General features: G+C 39.8%; 1 protein-coding gene across 1 annotated transcript in view; it reads left to right on the top strand.

The window, feature by feature from the left end:
* Positions 1-5211: 5211 nt before the first annotated feature.
* Positions 5212-23395, top strand: part of LOC128740468 (neural cell adhesion molecule 1) — a 46207-nt gene continuing 28023 nt past the window's right edge. The window contains exons 1-5 of the mRNA XM_053836008.1: positions 5212-5281; positions 5748-5866; positions 13751-13936; positions 14347-14551; positions 14637-14768. Coding sequence (XP_053691983.1) covers positions 5212-5281; positions 5748-5866; positions 13751-13936; positions 14347-14551; positions 14637-14768 — 712 coding nt within the window. The remainder of the gene's footprint in view (positions 5282-5747; positions 5867-13750; positions 13937-14346; positions 14552-14636; positions 14769-23395) is intronic.

Below are 23395 nucleotides of genomic sequence, written 5' to 3'. Positions count from 1 at the left end.
AAACTGCTTCACAAATTATAAAACACGATTAAAAGGAACAAACCTGCAATGCTGAATGACATGTTCGGTTGTACCGAATGAATATGTAAATTTTACACCTGCATCCGGTCGTTCCGGACTAATTCTCGAATACGCGAATGAATCGATCAATGTGAATTTTAAATGTAGGTACGTTTATTATCGGAAACGCCAAACGAAAAATTCAAATCCGAACTGAAATGAATGAAAACAGTTCGCTACGCCAACGACTGACGGTATGACCAGCTCTCTCAATTCCACCTTCAATTGTTCTCCTATTCAGATTGTCTCCTTACGTTGTTCGTCCGTGTAGCACCTTCCTTCCGGCGGCACCTGGCAGTCAGTACCAGTCGGAACCAACCAATTATGCTACCGAACAGAGCTTCGAGTTGGTATAATTGCTCCAGAGAGGAAACGGACAAAGGCAAAAAAAGCTAGAGTTTGAACCCTGAACCATAAAATGGAATGCCTATAGTCTCTCAATTTTAGAAGCCAAGCCCCAAAACTGGAAGATTGCTTTGAATGTGGAATTAGAAAATAATACAATGGAACGAATGGAATGCGTTCCGAAGCGTTTAGAGCTGACGATTCCGTGCCGTCCTCAATTAAATTTAGCATTATGAGTGATTTCATGACAAGGTTAAAGACGGTCGGAACGAACGATTTTGAATTCTGTGAAATTTGAGCTTCTTGATGTTTCCCAGAGTAAAGTGATTCAAGTGATTGTCCTAGCAAGAACTTTCAATGTTTATAGTGCAGAATTTAGTACGAAGCAAAATTGTGGAGAGGTTTGCAAATAAATCAATCTATTTGCAAGGTCACATGACATCGAATAGCCTGATTTTATTGAGATTCAAGCCCACGACCACTCGAATGTCCTAAAAAGTCCTAAAAAATCATTCATAAAACTAAACGTTTATTCCCGAGGGATAACAACTTATGAACTAAAAGAACCTATTATCATTCATATTCTCCTTTTTTCTAAAATGTTCAAATTTAATATTTTGAAACATTCGTTATAACGTTATAACGTCATAACGTTAAAGATATAGAGTGTTACTCTCTTTAATTTGCACAATCAATCTGTTGTTACCAGCTGGAAAGCATAGTCAATGTATGGGAGTCGTTAAGGCCTACGACAGGACATGACATGTGACTTCTTATTATTTTTGTTTATTGTTTTAGCGATTCCCTTTCAAAATTTACTACGGCAACGAAAAGTGTTTCCAAGAATGCAGCTGCAGTTTTTGATAGAGGCCCCTTGCCCTAGTTGATCACTAATTACACAAAAATAGATTCAATTTGGCCGAATTAAACTTTCACTTGAGTTTAGTTTGTTTTATGCTAACACGCCACGATAAACAAAATGATAAAATCCTAGTAACGTTAAAAATTTGATGATTTCAGTGTTTGCTGTGGTTTCCAGCAACACTTTTCCGCTTCCCTTGTGAATTTTTGTTTCTTCAGTTGCACGCATGAAATCAGCCAATCAGGAAGCTGGTTCTTTTTTGACAGCAAATTGGCTCTTTTGCGATACAACATGTCACGTCCTGTCCTAGGTTAAGGCGAACGCACGACGACGGATATTACAGTGTGACAGATACAGTACGCAATAAACAATCAATACTCTATTAAATCGCCTTTTGCCTGGATAACACGCTTCAAACGCGTTTTGAAGTTATTACACGCGGCACGCGATACCGTCATAGGAATATCATCGTATCCCAAGTAACAATTCAAAGTTTTGTTACGTTCGTATAGTGGTTTTCATGACCAAATTCATAAAACCGCTAATAAAACTATGAGCTCCACCAGACCTTTGCACCTGCATGACCGCTATAAACCTCTTTCTGACATCACTCCTCAGAATGTTTTCATAACCTCTATAAGAATCAGGTTGTAAGCTCAAGTAGTCGTTTCAGGCTCTGCTTAAAGCAGCAATAAAATCGATTAAGCTTTCGCTGCTTGACAGCCACTGCCATAATTTAATAAAGCTTTTCCCTTTTTGCTCTGGTAAAAGCTAAATCAATTCGTTAGCTTTGTCAACTCGAAAATACTTCCGTGAGCAGCAAAGTTAAAGTTTTACTGTCAGATCATTCTGATCGATTTGGTTTATAGCGACCATAATAAAATACCCCATAGAATATATAATAAATTTTGAGTTATTTCATTGGTTTGTAGCATGTGCGCATTGAATTTTATCGTGCATATTGATATGATAAGGTGGATAAAACCAACGCGTCTTCGAAATTTTGCAATTTTCGAAAACTGGTGGTTTTAACAAAATAAGTTTATTCAATTAGTCAATCTCAGTTCCTAGCACAATCATTTTAGTGTCGATAATAAGTGTCTTTCTGCATAGCACTTGTTTGAGAGTTAAAGCAAAATACTAGAATATGGCAATATGATCTCGCATAAAGAAATGATTCTAGTGTAGTATTCTTCATACTCATAATAGCAGCAAAAAAACTGTTTGGTCAGGGTGTTACCATTTTAATAGCTCCATAAAACTAACAGATTTCTTGCGGTTTGACAAGCAATCGCGATAAGATCAATTTTGATTGGTGCGCCATTTTGTATTGCTACACCACAGTTATGGTAAATTTATAAGAGACGTGGTGCGGCCAACAAGTTTTAACGTGGTAATATATGCAACCACAATAAATTTGCTTCATCAACAATTTTATTATGGTTTTCTAGCTAGTTTTAAGTGTGTTTGGACTCGTATCTTCTGGGTATTGCGCTATACCACAATAAAACCAGAGGTAATGATCAATAGAGCAATAAAGCATTTATAAAACTCAGGTCAAACCAAGTGGCTTTAGAATTGTTACTTGGGATATCTTGCTGATAAGGCCATTGCAAATCATATTTAAAGTTTTTGTTAGTTTTTGTTTGTTGGGGGGGGGGGGGCCTTGGAAATTGGCTTGAAAAATCGGGGGGCAAAAAAATAATTTGTAGGATTTGAGTCAAATTTCCTTTTATAAAATCAATTGTCTGTGGGCTCTACAGTCTGAAAAACTCGAAAAATGAGTCTCCGAGTTGAATTAACGCTTCTGGCACGAAACAGAAATAGAAATTCGAACAATGGAATTTCCGAAATTCGTCCAAAAAAATTTTCCTTCGTTTTTGTCTTTTTTCGTATATTTTTGCAAGAAAATAATAACGTATATATTATAAGCAAGAATAGATTCGGTTTTCACGTTTAAACCTTAAATAAAAATTCTTAAAATCAATTTTTTTTTGCACGATTAAAAACCTCACTTTGTTTTTTTTTCGCCTCCCCCTTCAGGCCTAACACCGGAAGGGCAAAAACTTTATAAAATATTTGTAATGGCCTAACTAACTTAAATTCATCCAAATTATGATATTTATAATTCTTGAGTTTCTGCTGCATGCACCCCCATATTCAAAAATCCTGCGGGTTCAAATCGGGAGAACTTGGCGACCATTTCTTTTTCGAAATTAAATCCGTCAGAATGGTTTTGCACCACGTTTGCACAAGGATTGCAGTGAGGGCTGGAGCTCCGTCCTATTGAAAGCAGTAATATTCTTCACCATACATTCCCCGAATGTAAGAAATCAAATTTTGTTCTAAGACCATTTCTAGATAGTATTTTGCATTAACTTTCATACCCTTGTCAATTAATACAAGAGGAAGTTTCCCTTTCTCTGAAATACCTCCCTATGCCTATGACCGCTGATGAATTTTGGTAATTTCTCATCAGAAAAGATTACTTCGAAATCACCGTACTGCTAGCAGTTTGCATCTTTCTTGCCGTTTTAGTTTTGTTGCTTCCGTTAATCCATGGATTTTATGTTTTTTGAATGCTTTCATATCCAGATCTATTTTCGAAATTCGACGAAGAGATTTCCTGTTGACATGCAGCTCAACTGCCAATTTCTGTGCGGACCGGTCGCAGCTGCGACGAATTAGATGTCAAACAACCTTTTTGTGCAGTTCTAACGCTTCATTTTCATCCGGTTTTTCCGGTTTTCAAAATATCCTGTCTCGACAATTCTTTTTATTATATAGTATACAAATCCACTTTTTATGCTGAGATGTGTTAGGTCACGTAAAATAGTGCCGCAAGTAGCACCGTTTCGGGATTTATTTATTATCAACGACCGTAATTCAAGCATAATACGCGCACACCGAACGAGACACAATACGATCATGAAACTACGTCAAGTAAAACTTAAGTCATGATGACACACACATGGTCGTGTTTGATTGTATTGAATGTATATGCCGTTGCAGCATAAAGTGATTTTCGTTCGAATATATATGTGTCACACTGTACATTCACCCCTGACTCATTATATAACGTTTAATACGAGGATGAAAATTGTTCGTTGTAGATACCATAGTATAAGAGATCTCTCCAAATAAAGTGCGGTAGAAATTCAAAAAGTTGTTCGCGATTTTATTTTGATATCGTATGTGTTCTTACGTTGGCGCGTTTTACCAGTTGGCAAAAAAAAAACTAAAGTTTTCCTGGCAAAATTGACTGTCTCTCGAATGCTAATGAATCATAATGATATATTCTGGAAACATTATCTTTAAAGGATGATTTTGAATAATAGCCTATTTTGATATAAACATGTTAACTCACCATGTTGCAATTACCCATTTTATTTGACAAGAAATTATTACATATCTAGAATTTACCAATTTATCTGCGTCTGATCGAAATTTTCTCCTTCTATTTCAGAATCATTTGGCACAAAGCACTTACCGAATATCATTTCCGCCGAAGTTTCCGATCTCGTGGCTGGTGAACGCGGTGCGACGGTATCAGCTGCACACTTTGGTACCAACAGCTTATTTTCCCATGCAATTAGGAATTGCATCAACCGAAAACACTCGACTTACGGTGACGGGCGGTTTTGGCTGCCATGCCACCGTCGCATATCGGTAGAATGCAATGAAGCAGGACCACCGTACCAGTCAGTGCGAGAACCGTTCGAGTGCACTCTAGGAGATGGGCAAATACAAAACTGTGCAACAATAGTAGTAGTTAAACTGTGAACAAAATAAAAAAAAATAGAAGCATTCTTAGTCGGAGATCTGTGAGATAAAAAGTGCATCGTTGCTCATATATGCTGATAGTGGTTCCGGACGCATTAATATCCCAAAGTGGCGCGGAAAATAGTAACAGGAGCAACAGAGTGCTGTAACAGAGCCTAGAAATGGGACACATAAATTTTGTGGAGCTAAAGCTATTGTTGAATGTACTGTTGGTTGCGATTCTGGTGCGCGGTAAGTTCGGCTTTTCTCATTCATGGTTCGACTAGGGTGGTCAGTGTTGGCGCAGGGAGGAAATTAAATGTTTTGCAATTCTATTACTAGAATCTAGATCGATTTATGTTGCTTTGACCATTTTTTATAATTTTTAAAATGTTGCTCGTTTGTTTACGTTGGTCACCCTAGCGAACGAAAACTAGAAAGGAACTGGATTTATTCAAATTAAAAGCGAATGGGAAATTTCCTGTCTGCAATGATAAATTGTCATAATTGTTTCGCTGGCTTAATTTGTTGGATTTAATTATGCAACTTCTCTGGAGCAAACAAAGCGAACAATGCAAGAACGTTCCCGAATGCCCGAAGGCAGAAAATGTCGGTGCACTTGAGCTGTGTGCTGAGATGGATGCAAAGTGATTGCTTTTCGGAAAAATGGCATTTGACTCGAGTCTAAACATTTTTCATCTCGTTTTTTTCCACGCAGGCCATGGCTCACAGTCGGACTTGCAGCCGGAGTTTTTGGCTCCGTTGGACAACCTCACGGTGACGCAGGGACGCGATGTGTCATTCACCTGTGTGGTGAACAATCTCGGACAATATCGGGTGAGTTTCAGGTTCAGCTTTTTTGTTCAATTTTGATCAATTGTGCTTTTTATCAGTTCCTTCCATTCCCTATAAGGGATACTTTATTTGTGCAGCTATCAACAGTATCTGTGGAAGTAATATTATTTAATAGATGTTTATATAATACGAACCATTTTCAGGAAACGTTCCACTGAAGTTTGCTATTAACAGTTTAAATTTTATCTATGTTATAACAAAGGATTTTCTAATCACCCCTTTCCCTAGGTTAATGCCTAACTTGCGCAGGGATCATACCTTCTCGGTCGGTCATCCTGTGAGAGTATAAAATCTTGTCATTATAGCACGGATAAAAAAGTTTCATGCGGCCACCGCCACCGATGAAACATTAATTTTTACAATTTCGATTTCGTGCCACTGATGGCAGCACAAAATGCGCTAGAAGAACACCGAAAAGAACTTTACCCACTGCTGCTCGATGCCCTTCGTCAGTATCAAGTCCTGCAACGGTCATGAAAAAAAGCTTCAATTCACCATCGCAAAAAAAACACAACAAATCAAATCCCTGATAGCCTGCTGACATGCGAAATTTTAAATAGCGTAGAGTTTTTCTTACATTTATGCATAGCCAAAGTTTTGGGCCTAAAGCTCTGACACAATGTTTGGAAGCGCAAGTTCGTCCAATCGTTATTAATGATTTCATTCACTGAACTACGAAACTAACAGCGCAGCGGCGAAGCTGGGTGGCAAAGCAAAATAAAGAGGCACTGCCTTGTGCCTTGAACAGTGACTATGGAGTTGGTGAGCATGACACGCAAACCGAGCACTTCTGCCACAACAAGTTGATGAAAAATTGGAAACACTTTTAATAAACTTCTAAAATCAATTTTGAGCCGATACGAAAGATACAGACGGCGCATATAAGGAAACCTTGAGTCACGCAGTTGACCCCAACCACAATGGCAGTCAGTGTTGTAACAGTATAGTAACAGCGGGCCAGGTTCCAAAGTTTTCTGCCACTAACTGCCTGCCAGTCCATGACTGAGCTTGTATCTGGGAGGTAGTCGTTTAAAACAAGACGACAGGACTCGATTCAAGGAGAAGGCTGAAATCGACAATGAAAAATTCATCTGGCATGACGAGGGGAAAAACCAGGAAAGTTTTTTTTGTACACATAGCACGTGAGCACACGCCCATAAGGTTACTAAACTGTTTGTTCACAATACGTGCTTCGTGGCCCGGGACACATGCAATAGAAATTAAATTTAGTTGTTAATCTTAGATCATGATATCGGCAGGTGAGGTGACAGTATACAACTTGCCTTTTGGTCGAACAACACTATTTCAGAACAGTGTGAAACTAAGAAACTTTGCCTACTTTATTTCTCTATAATTAGTTCAAATTATTAATTTGAAAAGGGTTGAAATCAACTGCAAAATTGCTAACTTTATTTTGCTGTTTTGGCGATGCGTTGAACAACGTGTGGTTCTGTTGGAAGAGCATCTTCCATGAGTTGCGGGACCTACCCAGGAGTCAATAACCTCCTTCCGAGTTTTTGCTGATGACAGGTTTTGACTGTCCTTTTGTTAAACATTCTAGCCAAATGTTTAGCCCAATATAGCCTGTCACTTTGTGGTTCCTTCACTATAGCATATTCCTTTTTATCGCCAAGTATTGATCGTGTAACTTTACGCTTAGAAAAGCCACAGTTATCTGCTTTAATAAGCGTCCGTACTTCATGTCCGGAGGAATTCGTATTGCGGGGATTCCAGAGAGTCAGTATAATCCTTTAGACTCAAAAGTTTAGAGCGTTAGTTACGTGTGAGTTTACCAAACACCGGGACTTCAGTTGGTTATGTGATGCGTAGAAAGCCATGTGAGTAATTCTCGTTGAGATGGGGCCACTACTGACACGTAGTCTTCAAATACTGGATCTTTTGTACTTGATTGGTTGAAGCCGGTTAACAAATGAAAATTATACTTTTAATACCTCGAAACAGTGGACCCCTCGTTCGCCAAGGGGCCCGAATATTTAAAAAAAAAGTTGAATTTTCAGCAAACTTTGAGGTCTATATCATGTGATATTTCCTAAATTTGTTACGAAACAACTAACAAATGGCATGGTTCTGTAAAGAAGAAGAGAATGGCTTTCAAATGGAGTAAAAACATTTTTGGCTGCGATCTTGGATTTGGTCGCCATATTGGATTTTATCAGAAAATCGCTGTTTTCGTCATGAGCCTCAAACCGATTTTCATTTCAAGGCCACCATTGGAAAGCTGAGATAAAATACTACGAGAATCATTCATACAACTAGGTGTGCATTGTCATGAACTAAATGAAACAACCAATTATCTGTAGCAAGGCTCACAATATTCATATAATTATTATGATATTCCCAACATTTGCTATGCAATAAACTATAAACGACAAGTTTTGTTCTGAGAAAGTATAGGGCTTTCAAATGCTAGGTGAAATTCAGGAACGGAACTACAACGGAATAACCGGTATGGACTCAGGCAAAAGAAAAAGGGCAACGATTATTGTAATTTGGTACTTGGAACGTCGGGATTCTACTTGAACCGGCACGCGCGTGTATCCTGGCAAGAGAGCTGCAGGATATGAAGGTTGTAGTCATCCAGGAAGTGCGATGGCCAAAGCGGGCACGACTTTCAAGTATCAAATCTACTGCAGTGGCGGCAATAAAACAGAGCATGGAGACGGATTCGTTCCACATTAAAAACAAAGTGTCACAGCAAATGTCATTAGATGGAGGCCCATCAATGACCGTCTATGCGTGTTGAGAATTAATAGCAAGTTCTTTGACTACAGCCTGATAAATGCGTACGTACTGACGAACGACACCCCCGATGACGTAAAAGAGCAGTTCTATGATCTTCTCGAAAGTACATATGGAGAGTGTCCAGGACATCACAAAAAAATAGTTATCAGTGATACAAATGCGCAGGTCGCACGCGAAGATTTTTTTCATCCTGTTATTGGTAGAGAAAGCTTCCTGCTGTCATAAGCGGCAATGGCCTGAGGCTAATCAACTTCGCTGCAGCCAGAGGAATGACTTTTCTGATTTCGCAGACGTACGATCCTTCCGGGGACCAAACGTTGACTCGGGACACTATCACGTAGTAAGCAAGATCCGCGTCTGGTTGCCCAAGGTATTCAAATCGGCGCCAACGAGAAAGATACGACTGAACATTCAGCGGTTATCCGTAGAAGGAGTTGCTGCAGAGTACTCGTGGAGGACTGATGAGCGGATCGGAGAACAACTTGGAGAGAACTTGAACGAACAATGGAGGTACATCCATCATGACGCGATCAGTACTACAGCGCGAGAAATGTTGGGTACTATTCCTGCAGCCACTTCCAGTGATTGGTTAGAAGCAGAGTGCCAACGAGTGACTGATGAGAAGAATCAAGCCAGAAGTAACATATTGGCTGCAACTGTTACACGCCAGAGCAGGGACAGATACCAAGACGCTAGAGCTGCCGAAAAGAGATTTCACCGTCGTAAAGGGTGTTCCAAATCAAATTGCATTACCCATTGGGTATTTTTGGGTAGAAGTAGTTTAGAGTGTATTGTTTACACTGTATTTTTATCGCGGTCAGCTTTTCACAATTGAACAAAATGACGTCACCCGAAAAGTAACGTCACGAATTTATTTTGCGCAAGCACCTGGAACATTTTTAACTCTCTCATCATGGATGATGAGACTAACGTCAAGGCGGACTTTCGGCAGCTTCCGGGGCTACTGTACCTCACCTCCCAGCACAAGTTTGATGTTCCGGAGAAAGTAAGCATGCAGAAAGTTTCAAAGTTTGCCAAGAAATACATGATTTGGCAAGCGATCTGCTCATGCGGCAAACAGAGTGCGCCGTTCGTGACTACCGGGACTGTAAACGGGCAGATCTACTTCGAGGAGTGTTTACAGAAGCGTCTGCTTCCTCTGTTGAAGCAATACGAGGGCCCTACGATCTAGCTTCGTGCCACTATTCAAAGGATGTCCTGGAGTGGTATGAAGCCAACGGGGTTACTTTCGTACCCAAGGACATGAACCACCCCAACGCACCGGAACTAAGGCTCAATGAAAAATACTCAATGAAAAATACACTGAGGAGGTCCAAAATCTGATGAAGACATGAGGAAAAAGTGGGTTTCCATACAGAAGAAGCTGCAGCAAGATGTTGCACAAAACTTTTTGAGTGGAGTTAAGCATAAGGTGAGAGTATACGGTTAAGGTATTGAAGTTGAACGAAATAAATATGCCAAAAGCTTACTAATGGGTTATATTTTATTGTCTGAAAGTACGAAAAGGATCGGTCAATTAGGTAATTTTCTACAGCGTTTCTTCCGTGATGCAATTTGATGTGGGACACCCTTTAAGAAATTCCAGCACTGGGATCGCGCTCTTGCAGAGTGATTGCGGATTGTTTCGGGAAGCACGATACGAGAAGCTTCTTTAATACGTTCAACGGAATCATTAGCCAGAACGTGCCAACCAGGGTCCGGCATCGTCGAAACAAATAAATGAAACTGACTTTCCCTTACCTTCGCTTCATACATGAAGTGACTTGCTTCACTTGTTGAACAAAACGTTTCAAGCAAGCTTCAGTTGAAGTTGGTGGCTGTTTCAATTGACGACGACAAAATGTCAGGCACGATTTGTCGACATTTACAAGGTTAACTTTAATATGCGTTGCATTGTAGGAAATGTTACTCAAATTCAATTCATTTGCATTCATAGTTGCTGGCCTTCTTCTGAATGTTTCATAAAAAAGTACAAATGAAAAGTTGCAACCGATAGTCATAACGAAGTGAAACCAGTTTCGCTGACACTGACTGAAGCCAGTTTGAAACTGAAACGGTCATGCTTCTGTTGAAACCGAAGCTTCAGTGCTTCATTGTTGAGTGACGCTATGCAATTGAAGGTGACGTTGTCGGGCCTTGGTGCCAACTCCTTCCGGATTACCGAAAGATCGGACGCGGCTAGGCGTTTGAAACAACATTTTGAAGTATTGTTCAATGGTGAACAAGATGGAGCGGTCAATAGAAATAGAATAACGATTGAGGATGATGGAAAAGCTGTGGACCCAACAATTTTGGATGTGATTAGAAAAGCAGCGAGAGAGCTGAGAAACGGCAAAGCAGCTGGAAAGAAAAGTAACGGGTGACAACTAAAATTTTGGAAGTTTTTTGAGGCCCCTCTACTCCACAACAAACGAGCTCAGAGAGAAATGAGAGTATGTATGTGTTAGCTCTCTCTCCTCTTTTTGTCAATATTTTTTATTTTGTTTATGTTTGCCTTGCTTTGCTTAAAATGACGTCGAATCAAGAAGCATTTCGGGAGCGCGCTGTACACTTCTACGAACTGCCACAGAAATTTCGGCAAAAAGTATACGGTACAACATAAAAAGCGAATATGTTGCAGCTTCGACTGTTTACCCTATCCTAAGATGCCCAACAACTATTCCCAAACAAGGTAGGGGAAGACCAACCAAAATTATGGATGCAGACGGACATCGTTCTCTTTCTCGTTTCTTCAACAACAAGCCCTCTGGTTCAGATGCACCAGACGAATGTTTGAAGAAAATTTTGATCCCGTTTCTACCAAAACATCATGAAGATGGACAATACGTGTTTTGGCCGGATCATCATCGCATTACGCCAAAAAACACAATCGTTCCTGAATACTCATTCGATCCCATTTTTAGCAAAAAACCACGACCCGAAAAATCTGTCTCAGTGCGCCCAATCGAAGATTTCTTCGGGATTTTGAGTTCCTTGGTGTACAAAAAAACCTGGAGTACCACGAATTGCAAACAGTTGATTGGTAGAATAAAGAGATGCATTCGCAAAGTTGACATGGCGGCCGTACAACGCTCCTGTTTCGACGTCAAGCGAAAGCTTCGCCGAATAGCCGATTACGGACCGTTTTCAAATGGATACTATTTTTTTCAACAGTGGATAATGTATCTTTAATTTCGGTAGATCAGATCTTCTTCATGTATCTTTGTCTTTTTTGACAGCTTGAGAAAAACATTCCAAAATTTTAGTTGTCACCCGTTATCTTTGTGGAACTTTTGAAAGTCGGGAGCAAACGGCTGTATTGTGCAATTCATCAGGTTTTACTAAAGGTATGGACTGCGGAGGAAATACCTACGGAAGTAGCAAGGTCCATTTGCCCTTGTTACAAAAAAGGCCCCCGACTTGAACGCAGTAATTACCGATGCCATTACTCTCCTCAATTCTACATACAAAATTCTCTCCCGCATTCTGTTTCTCAGACTAAGGCCGTTGCAGGAAATCTTTGTTGGCGAATACGAGTGCGGTTTTCAAGAGAGATTCTCCCGGACGCACTAAATGTTCACTGGCTTTCTACGGATTACGTAGTCAGCTGAAGTCCTGTAGCCTGCAACTCCGTACAAAACTCCCACCCTTTAAGACGCAAATTCTCGCGGTGGTACTCTACTGTCACGAAGCGTGGACGTGGAAAGAGAGCGATCGACGAACTCTTGGTGTTTTTGAGCATTAGATCCAGCGATCAGTTCTTGGCGGCGTATTACAAGAAGGAGTGTGGTACAGGAGCATGAATCATGAAATATACCAAGTACACAAAGTTGCGGATATTGTGAGGTGGATAAAACACGGCGGACTTCAATGGACTGGTCACGTAGCAAGGATGCCGGATGAGAGACCAACAAAAATAATATTCAGCAGAGAACCCAACGGAGGCCGTCGACTTCGAGGCAGACCCCGTACCCGTTGGACAAGCGCTGTTGAGCATCAGGTGTTAGAGGCGATTGAAAAGCGTCGTGATCGTTTCATTCACTTCCCGTGGTGAAATTATTACAAAATTAATATCGAAATACGCGAAAATGTCTGTAGTATCGCAATCTGAAATTAAAAATAGTGGGGTTTCCAACATTTTTAGTTGTTTATGTCTCCTTAAGTTATATTTTAGTATCTTGCTCAGAAGTGAAGAAGCAATATTCCACTAAAGGCGTATTGCGTCGATTGAAATGAGTGTCAGACAGTGTAAAATCTGGTGAATATGGCGGATGACACAAAATTTACCAGCAATTTTTCTACTAGGTAGTTGATTGATGTTGTCATCAATTTCAATCAATGCTCACTTTAAACAAATCAACCGTCGAAATGGTCTGATTTGATTCCAGTAACTTACAGTAGATCATCACTTTCTGACCGTAGCGCGCACTGAGCATTACCTTAAATCCACGCTTTGCCGTCGATATTTCTGGTTGGCTGGGCTTCACGTTCGATTTCTACAGGTTGTCAGAATGCATCCATTTGAAGTCGTCAGTGGTAAAGAATCCGAATTTATTTATTTTGTTAGCAAAAACTTTCAAAATTTATTGGGTCATAGTGGGTAGAATCATAGTAGACATTTGTCATGAGTAATATTTTTCTTAAAATAAACAATATTCCGCTTATCGTTTGATCGGTAAAGAGCTTTGTTAAACTACAAAAGAGGTCGAAGTTCTCGAAAAAGTTTCCCGGTTGGTTTTTTATAAGTTCTGGAATCGTCAACAAAGAAATTTATTAAAAAGTGTGCACATTATGTATCTGTGGAACAGCGTAAGGTTCATTGTTTTTTCTGGCTCGACTTGGCAAAATGTCAATTTTTAAATTGAGTCAAACCAAGGAGCGTAATCTGTCGTCCTGCCCGCGACAAGAAGGATTTCAAACGGAAACGGAAATTTGGGTGTCAAACAAGTGAGAAAACAGCTAACCTTAGTATTAGAAAGCTATGCGCGTCTTTCAGAGCATTTACCATTAATCAATTTTATCCACATTTTGGTTTCCGTCGAATCATAATTATTTTCTTCTAGGTGTGAACCATAATACAATGACGATTATTTTTCTTTACAGGTGGCATGGATAAAGTCGGACTCGAAAGCAATCCTCGCCATTCACACCCATATGGTAGCGGTAAATCCGCGCCTGTCGGTCACGCATAATGGGCACAACACCTGGAAGCTGCACATTTCGCACGTGCAGCTCAACGACTCCGGAAGTTATATGTGCCAAGTCAACACGGATCCAATGCGGCATCAGGTGGGTGAACTAGTATACGGTGGTCTTTCTGTATCTGATTTCTATAGGGATCCGTCGTTCGCTGGCTTGCATGTTCGGTTTGAAAAATAGGTCGGTTTTAGATATTCATAGCATGCACCCTAGGACACCTTTGCCAGCTGGACGAGGACGATTATTTTATGGCAGGAATAATTCACATTGTCGAAAAAGGACATCCGCCTGTGAACGGTTCGCTAGCTTGCGCTGAATGTTGATTTCTGGAGGGAGATCGTGACTTCAATAAGCAGAGAAATATATGTAACTGCTCTTTCATTCATCAGTTTGGGAAGGGCATCCATTTCATCACGCGTAATTTAGCGGTTCAAATTCCAACCCATTTTCGTATGCGAAACTGATGCACGAAATTTTGCATGCATCTTTCCCATTTTCAGTCCGGTCATCTGGATGTGGTAGTTCCGCCGGACATCCTAAACAGCAACGATCCAAATAGTGCTTCCCTGGAAGAAGGCATCGCCAACGAAGGTGGCAATATACAACTATTGTGCCAAGCGGTTGGCGTACCACTACCGAACGTCCAATGGCGCCGAGAGGGCGGTAAGGACATCGTTATACGATCCGACGGTCGTGAGAAGCAAGGTAAGGGTCACAGGTGGTCGTTTGACCTAAGGTTAAGAGAGGTGTTAATTGGTATTAAATTAACGATCCACTTCAATCATTGCAGTGGTGAAATTCGTCGAAGGAGAACGGCTCGCTCTGAGTCAGGTGCAGCGTACGGACATGGGAGGATATTTATGCATTGCTTCCAACGGAGTGCCTCCCTCGGTGAGCAAGCGGTACGACGTGCAAGTCAATTGTGAGTATAATTTGATGACTAATAAATTTCTGTTTGATGGGATGAAAAAAGTTGAATGTTTCTATCCATCATTTGTCATGGTTTTCAATTTTGCTTGTGTCGTTCGTTGCCATGATTTATCGCTCGCAAAGTGCTTCACTCTGACGAAGTGAAAAAGGTCAGTTGAGAAAGTATCCTTCGGCTAACATTCCAGAAATGCACTGGTTCATTCCTGCCGAGACGAGAAACCGGGACGGAAAGAATTCTTTCGAACCGGTTAGTTGCTTTCTTCAAATTAGTGGTGACTAGCCTTGTTCATGAATGATGAACATGCTGTTACGACCGGATGGTTGGTTGGAGAAAGGGTTCTCCAGCCGAAGTTGAAGCAAGCACAAACACTTGTATGCCATTAACTAAAGGGTTCTGGGCAAAGCATCAAGTAGATATAGGTGTGAAAATAGTACATGGGTAAACTGAAAATCATTCTTCTTGACGTATAGACAGCTAACTGGCAGCAAATTGGTCCAATGAATGGTATGGCTACTTAGCAGTGGAAGGAAATTTTGGGAATTTTTAACTACAATTTGAATATGACAACTGGTGTCACTACGTGTACTCAAAGGCTTTGCTTTTTTACCATGACAAATTAACAATTTTTTTAACTGCGTCTGATGGGTTAAACTAAACAGTGCTACCTACATCAAAAATTTCAATTCAGAATAGCAATTAGAAGTAAATTAAAATTATTTCTTTTTACAGAACATAGAGACCGCTTCGTGGACCGCTTCAATGCTTTTGTTTTTTTGGTTTCCAGTATAATGAATTGTTGCTCCCATTATAATGATTGCATTCCTTTGTATGAGCATTTAATTTTACAGGATTACATGTTCCTTTGCGATGAATGGATGTGTTCTGCTCCGAACTGGAATTGGAATGTAGCACTTAGATTCTACGTTGCTTTTGTCGTGTTCGCTCTATATTCTATGGTATTGAAGGCATTCCGTTAGTAGCCAGTCTTTTCTAAAAACAATTTTACACTAATCGGTTCAGTAGTTTCCGAATCTATAAGGGCAGACAGGCAGAAATTTATTTCTATTGGTATAGATAGATACGTACATCTTTTTGATCGCAACCCAGTTCGATAAGTTTGATCAACCGAGCTATAACTTTCACGAGCTATAACCATTTTCACGAAATATTTTACTATTGCTAGACTACGCTTATCTGCTAAAATGCAATTGCGTATACTACAGCCATCTGGCAGGTAGAATACAGGCCAAATATTCACTCTCCAAGAAATCCTTCCGAAATATCGGAAGTACAATATGCCCAACCATCATATTTTAGTGGGTTTCAAGGTAGCATACGATTCAATCTAACGCGAACTGCTATGGCAGATAATGTATGACAAGTTGTCATTGACAACGGTTTTCCGTACAACCCGGCTAATCAAATATACCCCTGTAATTCGGTGAGCGAGCATCGAAACAAGAGGAACGACCTTCAACAAGAGTACTTTCAACTTCTAGCTTTCACAGACGAATTCGACATCAATACTAGAAACCTTGGGATGGCGGCAAGCTACTAGGCAACCAGTTGTATATTAAAATCCGCACGACTGAAAAACAACTTTTTGTTCGCTTTGCTTTGATATACTCTAATCATTATAAAATTCCAATGTAAAATTGTAAGTAAGTAAAGTAAGTAAGGCTCAGTCGCTGTCGAGTGCGAAAAGAACGGGTAGCATTGCGGCTCGATGAATAACCACAACCGCAAGCTGACTTGCGGTCAGTTGCTGACAGTTGAGTTACTAGCTTTTTGGCGGTTGACTCAGTCGAGTTACTCGACAAAATCGTGTGACTTACATAATACCACAAATACTAAATGTGGATTAATCGAGCAAAATGACACTCGACGTGACTTACAGAATAGGGCCCTATAGATCGCGTTGTTGGTTCATCGACTAAGTAGCATGTTTCGAAATCGAAATTTTCTTCAGGTTTTTCATCAAAATTAAAGACAAAAAATCTTTTTCTAACTAATCTTTTATTTTTTATATTCATATTAAATCCTAAAGATATTGATTGATATTTGAAAGATATCATTGATTCGATACAATGGTTAACATCCTCGTACAAGATATGCATCGAGAATGTTGACGATTATTTCAATGGTTTCCAATCGGGAAATTCATACCCGCGCAGATTTTTAAAAGCATTCCCGGTTGTGTTTGTGGAGAAGTAAAATGTTTGAGCAGTAGGCTTCGCATTTCTCTTACCCCGGCTGGCTCGAGCAAACTTTCTACAAAGTGGGGTATCTTTATCCGATTCGCTTTCGCTGGAAGAGTGGTTCTTTTTCGTGGACACATTAGCCAAATCCTCGTCTTCTTCGCTGCTTGCGGGTTGCTGCTTGTCAGCTGATAATTTTTCCAAATTGGATTTGGAATTGTTGCTTGGACGGTCCGGCCTACAAGCTGCATTGGCACAAGACATGCCATGATGGTCCGGCTTGCTGCAATGACGACACGTTTTTTTCTGACCCCGATAAGTCACCAGCGTTGTTTCACGACATGACACTTTGTCGCAGAAGGTAACATACGAAGGTATGTGATTGTTTATACGCATCCGTAATACCCGTACTCCATTGTTCAACCCAGGAAAGAGGGATTTCCATGTTTCGTGCTCGATCGAAAGCACTTCACCGTATTTCTCCATTTCCTTCTTGATGACACTCCTACTAAGTCGCATCGAGAGATCGTGAAGTCGCACTTCAACGGCGTTATCTTCCATATAAATTGGAATACTATAAGTGGTCCCATTTTTTCTAATCGAATGCTTTAGATTGTTGTCAGCCACGAAACGTTCCGCCATGGTCAGATTTTTAAACGTAATCAATGCGCAGTTTCTGACACGATGCACCTGCAAGCAGGACAACTTATCGACATCCAGCTTCATTTCCTGCTTTAGGAGCTGCTCAATTTCCCGGAAGGACGGTCGAACCGAACAACGCTCGAAATCAACAACAGCGGTGTTGATGCGCAATTCAGGTGTTTGGTGATTTCCTGCCATTCTTGAAATGTAGTAGAATTCAATTTTAAAACTTTTAGTAAATCAAAACTAACTCTTTACTTCAATACGAAGCTATGCAGATCGAAAGATCGAACTGTATCTTTTAAACCAGATAGCGGTAACTGCTGATTATATTGGAATTTATTTATTGCCTAGCTAGTGAGGTAAGCGTTTTCGAATAACTCTCGGTAATCATTAGTAGGTAAAGCATATGTTCTATCGCTAATAGGTAGTATTAATCGGTCAAACATGCGTTTGTACGGATTCGGTGTGGTTTTTTATTTATTTATTAGGAATCCGGATATATGGGTCTTACCTAGGGCTGTGGGTATTGGGCACTTTTGGTGAAAACCGGTATTTCGGTCTTAGCGTAGAAAATACCGGTATTACCGGTATTGGCAGATTATTCGCAATCAATAGAAATGTTGATGTTTTTCAGTAAATATCTTTGTTTTTAAACTATTACTTCAGAATTGTTGCTTTGCAAGGTAGTATTAAGGCAGAAATAATACGCTTAGCAATTTATTTCCTTTGGTAGAACGAATTTTGTTGCCAACGCTTCTAACAATTGAAGAAACTTCCGCTTTCATCGAAGTCTGACGAACGGCTTTAAGCGCATCAGGAATTTTCCTATCATTTCTTCAAATTTATAATAGGAAAACTCACTTTCAACTATTTTCAAAAATCTCCATATTGCAACTTCCAGCATAATGAATGTACCGGTCTCTTACAGTCTCTTCACGATTTTTTCCTCTATCCCTAAACCGGAGTCCTTGCATCATCGTGCATAGATACCTTCTCATCTCTGCTTTTAATCCCACTCTTCGTAGATAGTGGCTTGGAGATTTCAGCTACTTGTTTAATCAATATATCACTTGAAAGACTTGAAAAATATTCCAAATTCTTTCCTGGTAGATTCTTTGATGCCAAGAATACTCAAAAAGCGCGAAAATTCCCATATTCTAATCACAGGCCGGCATCGTCGAAATAAATAAATGAAGCTGACTTTCTCGTACCTTCGTTTCATACATGAAGTCACTTGTTTCATTTGTTGAACAGGCAAGCAAATTTGTTCAAGCAAACTTCAGCTGAAGTTAGTGACTGTATCAAATGACGACGACTGGCAGTCAGGCACGATTTATCGATGTTGAGTAAATTCAAAGTTGTTGGCCTTCTAGTGAATATTTGAATTATTAACACTTCACCATGACGACCGGTTTTAAAGTTTCATTTGTATTTTTCTATATACATGCATATGCAGTCTATATGCAGTTGAAACTGAAGTTTCATTACTTCATTGTTGCATGACTGTTGTATTTACTATTGTAAGCGACGGGCGCTGATCTTGTTAAATGAGAGCTGCGAATAGTTTGCTGGCTTGTACATATGTATCATGTCAAGTTGTTCGAAAATAAATTAAAACGTGACGTCTGGCTTCCCAAGCAGCACTTGCAACATCTTTCATGTTGCTATTAAGTCTTGTTTAAATTGCAAAAAACTTCACCGGTTACAGTATTGAAACACACAACAAATAAGCAACTTCATGTTATTAATACGTTGTATTCAGGTTATCCAATACTTATACTGGCTGTCACAAATATCTATATCTAGGAACATGAAACTTCATCGCAACATCGTGTTATTATAATGTCATTGCTAAACAATAATCACGGTGTTCAAAATACCGTTATTAAGAAATAAAATAGGCCATTTAAACGGAAAATGCCAGTTGGTTTGTATTGCCATCCTACACCTCTGAGCCAATTTTTTAAAAAATCGATCAACGAATTTTTGAGTTACGCCCTTTTGAAGTTTCATAGGGCAGATTTCTCATATAAAGTAAATAAAAATCTTCAATGACACTTCCAAAATGAACGTAAATCACAGCCGGTATTGATTTTTTATGTAACATACTCATTGCCGACCATTTTAAAGGTTTTACGCTGTATTGGGATTAACCGGAAATGTTCCGGATTAAGTTATTGCTGTGGAAAATAGCCAGTATCGAACATGAACAAATACTTATCATGCGACACCTCAAATTACGCCAGAATTTGAAAACTAGCTCATTGACAGTCAGATCAACTACCTAGCACCATATTGGTTATATCTGGATAAGTTCCGGGGACTTCCGGGAACACCCAGGCGAGTGGCCAATTTCGTCCACAAACAAAAGCTTATCGTGCGGCACCTTAAATCACACTAGAATTCAATAACTAGATCAATGGAAGCCAAATCTGCTATCTAGGGTCAGATTTGGTCATATCTGGACATATTTGGGGAGCTCCGGAAACCTCTAGGAAATGACCAATTTCGAACATGAACAAAAACTCATCATATGACACCTTAAATCACACTAAAACTTTTGAAATAGATTCAAGTAAGCCAAATTGAGCACCAAGAACTACAATGGCCAATTCCGAACATGTCTTTATTATCAAAAATGTACCACATTGTGTTATTGACTTCTCTTGCGCTTTTTCAATCACATAACAGTTCGATAAAGGTAACTGATGCGAACTTTTACAATATTTGAATGTTTCAATTATCGTTGCGTAACCTTTCATGCAACAAATCGTGCTGCTTGAGTTATACACTGAAACATTTGCTTGAAACATACAGCAAAGATGCTGTACTATGCCTTAAACGGGTTCAAGAGCTATAATTATGTGACCCACAGTTTCACCCTATTCATTGCTAGTAGTCGAAGAATCTCGTCAGCATTAACACGAAGTTGTTTTTCTATGAGTTTTACAATCTCTTATCAAACTTAGTTCTTCTTTGAATCTTTGGAAACTCAAAAACTGGGATATGAGAATATACCGGAAATACCGGTTTTTTGCCTTTCCAAAACCGGTATTTCGGTATCCAAAAATTGGCCGGTATTACCGGTTTCGGTACTACCGGTACTACCGGTTAGACAGTCCTAGTCTTGCCCTTCATCCATAGGATATTCAATCTACCTAAAATTTTCCGATTCGAATATCACAGCGAAGAAAAATTGACAAAGTTTCCATAAGCATTTGTTACAGTGTTCCAAACATTTGTTAAAATTTGTAGATTAATACTACCTATTAGCGATAGAACATATGCTTTACCTACTAATGGTTACCGAGAGTTATTCGAAAACGCTTACCTCACTAGCTAGGCAATAAAAAATTTCCAATATAATCAGCAGTTACAGCTATCTGGTTTAAAAGATACAGTTGCCTTTCGATCTGCATAGCTTCGTATTGAAGTAAAGAGTTAGTTTTGATTTACTAAAAGTTTTAAAATTGAATTCTACTACGTTTCAAGAATGGCAGGAAATCACCAAACACCTGAATTGCGCATCAACACCGCTGTTGTTGATTTCGAGCGTTGTTCGGTTCGACCGTCCTTCCGGGAAATTGAGCAGCTCCTAAAGCAGGAAATGAAGCTGGATGTCGATAAGTTGTCCTGCTTGCAGGTGCATCGTGTCAGAAACTGCGCATTGATTACGTTTAAAAATCGGACCATGGCGGAACGTTTCGTGGCTGACAACAATCTAAAGCATTCGATTAGAAAAAATGGGACCACTTATAGTATTCCAATTTATATGGAAGATAACGCCGTTGAAGTGCGACTTCACGATCTCTCGATGCGACTTAGTAGGAGTGTCATCAAGAAGGAAATGGAGAAATACGGTGAAGTGCTTTCGATCGAGCACGAAACATGGAAATCCCTCTTTCCTGGGTTGAACAATGGAGTACGGGTATTACGAATGCGTATAAACAATCACATACCTTCGTATGTTACCTTCTGCGACAAAGTGTCGTGTCGTGAAACAACGCTGGTGACTTATCGGGGTCAGAAAAAAACGTGTCGTCATTGCAGCAAGCCGGAGCATCATGGCATGTCTTGTGCCAATGCAGCTTGTAGGCCTGACCGTCCAAGCAACAATTCCAAATCCAATTTGGAAAAATTATCAGCTGACAGGCAGCAACCCGTAAGCAGCGACGAAGACGAGGATTTGGCTAATGTGTCCACGAAAATGAATTACTCTTCCAGCGAAAGTGAATCGGACAAAGATACTCCACTTTGTAGAAAGTTTGCTCGAGCCAGCCGGGGTAAGAGAAATGCGAAGCCTACTGCTCAAACATTTTACTTTTCCGCAAACACAACCGGGAATGCTTTTAAAAATCTACGCGGGTACGAATTTCCCGAGTGGAAACCACTGTTAACCATTGTATCGAATCAATGATATCTCTCAAATATCAAATATCAATCAATATCTTTAGGATTTAATATGAATATAAAAAATAAAAGACTAGTTAGAAAAAGATTTTTTGTCTTTAATTTTGATGAAAAACCTGAAGAAAATTTCGATTTCGAAACATGCTACTTAGTCGATGAACCAACAACGCGATCTATAGGGCCCTATTCTGCAAGTCACGTCGAGTGTCATTTTGCTCGATTAATCCACATTTAGTATTTGTGGTATTATGTAAGTCACACGATTTTGTCGAGTAACTCGACTGAGTCAACCGCCAAAAAGCTAGTAACTCAACTGTCAGCAACTGACCGCAAGTCAGCTTGCGGTTGTGGTTATTCATCGAGCCGCAATGCTACCCGTTCTTTTCGCACTCGACAGCGACTGAGCCTTACTTACCTTACTTACTTACGGAATAGGGTCCATAATATTCAATACTACATTAATTATACCAATACAAGTCCTGTTACCTCCCAGGGGCTGGTCCAACTGGCTTAGTCGTCGTATGTTCGAATCTCGGCTGGGAGAGGCTGTTAGAGTCAATAGGATCGTAGTAACTGGCCCTGCAATTGTCCTGTATTCTAACAGCTGGCTGCGAAGTCTGCCGTATAAAAACAGAAGGTCAAGTTTCAATAACGGAATGCAGCACCTAGCAGCCACGTAGCCAGAGGTAGGGGCCAGGAGCCCCATCTTGGCTCCTAATACGTTATATGCATATCTTACTGTTTATAAATATAATACATTACAATACATTACAATACATTTAATGTATTGTAGTTTTAAGCGAAAAAATATGCATATAAAACAGTCAAAATCAAAATTGGGCCACCGGCCGCCCCCCCCCCTTCTGGCTACGTGGCTGGCACCTATGCTTGCTTACAAGTCCTGCTTTGAAAAGTGAATGGATTCGAATCTTAAAGTCATGCTTATGCTATGACACACTTTAACATGAGTTTATTATTCTGCCCCTCATTACTCTATGAATTCTATGTTAGCACGATGAAGCCTCTTGACAGTGCAAAAAATCACTCTAATAGTCAAATGCACTGGCCAGAGAAACATTCAATGAGATGGCTATAATATAAGGCAGTAGCAGCGCACAGTGGAACGGATTCAAAAAACGCGGACAACGCCTTTTACGAAGAAACTACTAATGTTCCCGTATTTGCGTCTTTAGGAACGTTTTTTGGTTCGAAGTACTTTTTCGTTATTCCAAAAAAATGCATTAAGGGGGTGGGTCAATAAATATTCAATTTACTTTTTTATTTGAAGCAAAAAATAAACAACACCCCAGAAAAAGTAGTACAAAATATTATTTACGGAGTTATTGTTGAAGAAAGAAAACTTCT

The sequence above is a fragment of the Sabethes cyaneus genome, chromosome 3, assembly GCF_943734655.1.
Source record: "Sabethes cyaneus chromosome 3, idSabCyanKW18_F2, whole genome shotgun sequence".
In the NCBI taxonomy this organism is placed as follows: Eukaryota; Metazoa; Arthropoda; class Insecta; order Diptera; family Culicidae; genus Sabethes; species Sabethes cyaneus.
This window is presented reverse-complemented; position numbering and strand designations above follow the sequence as displayed.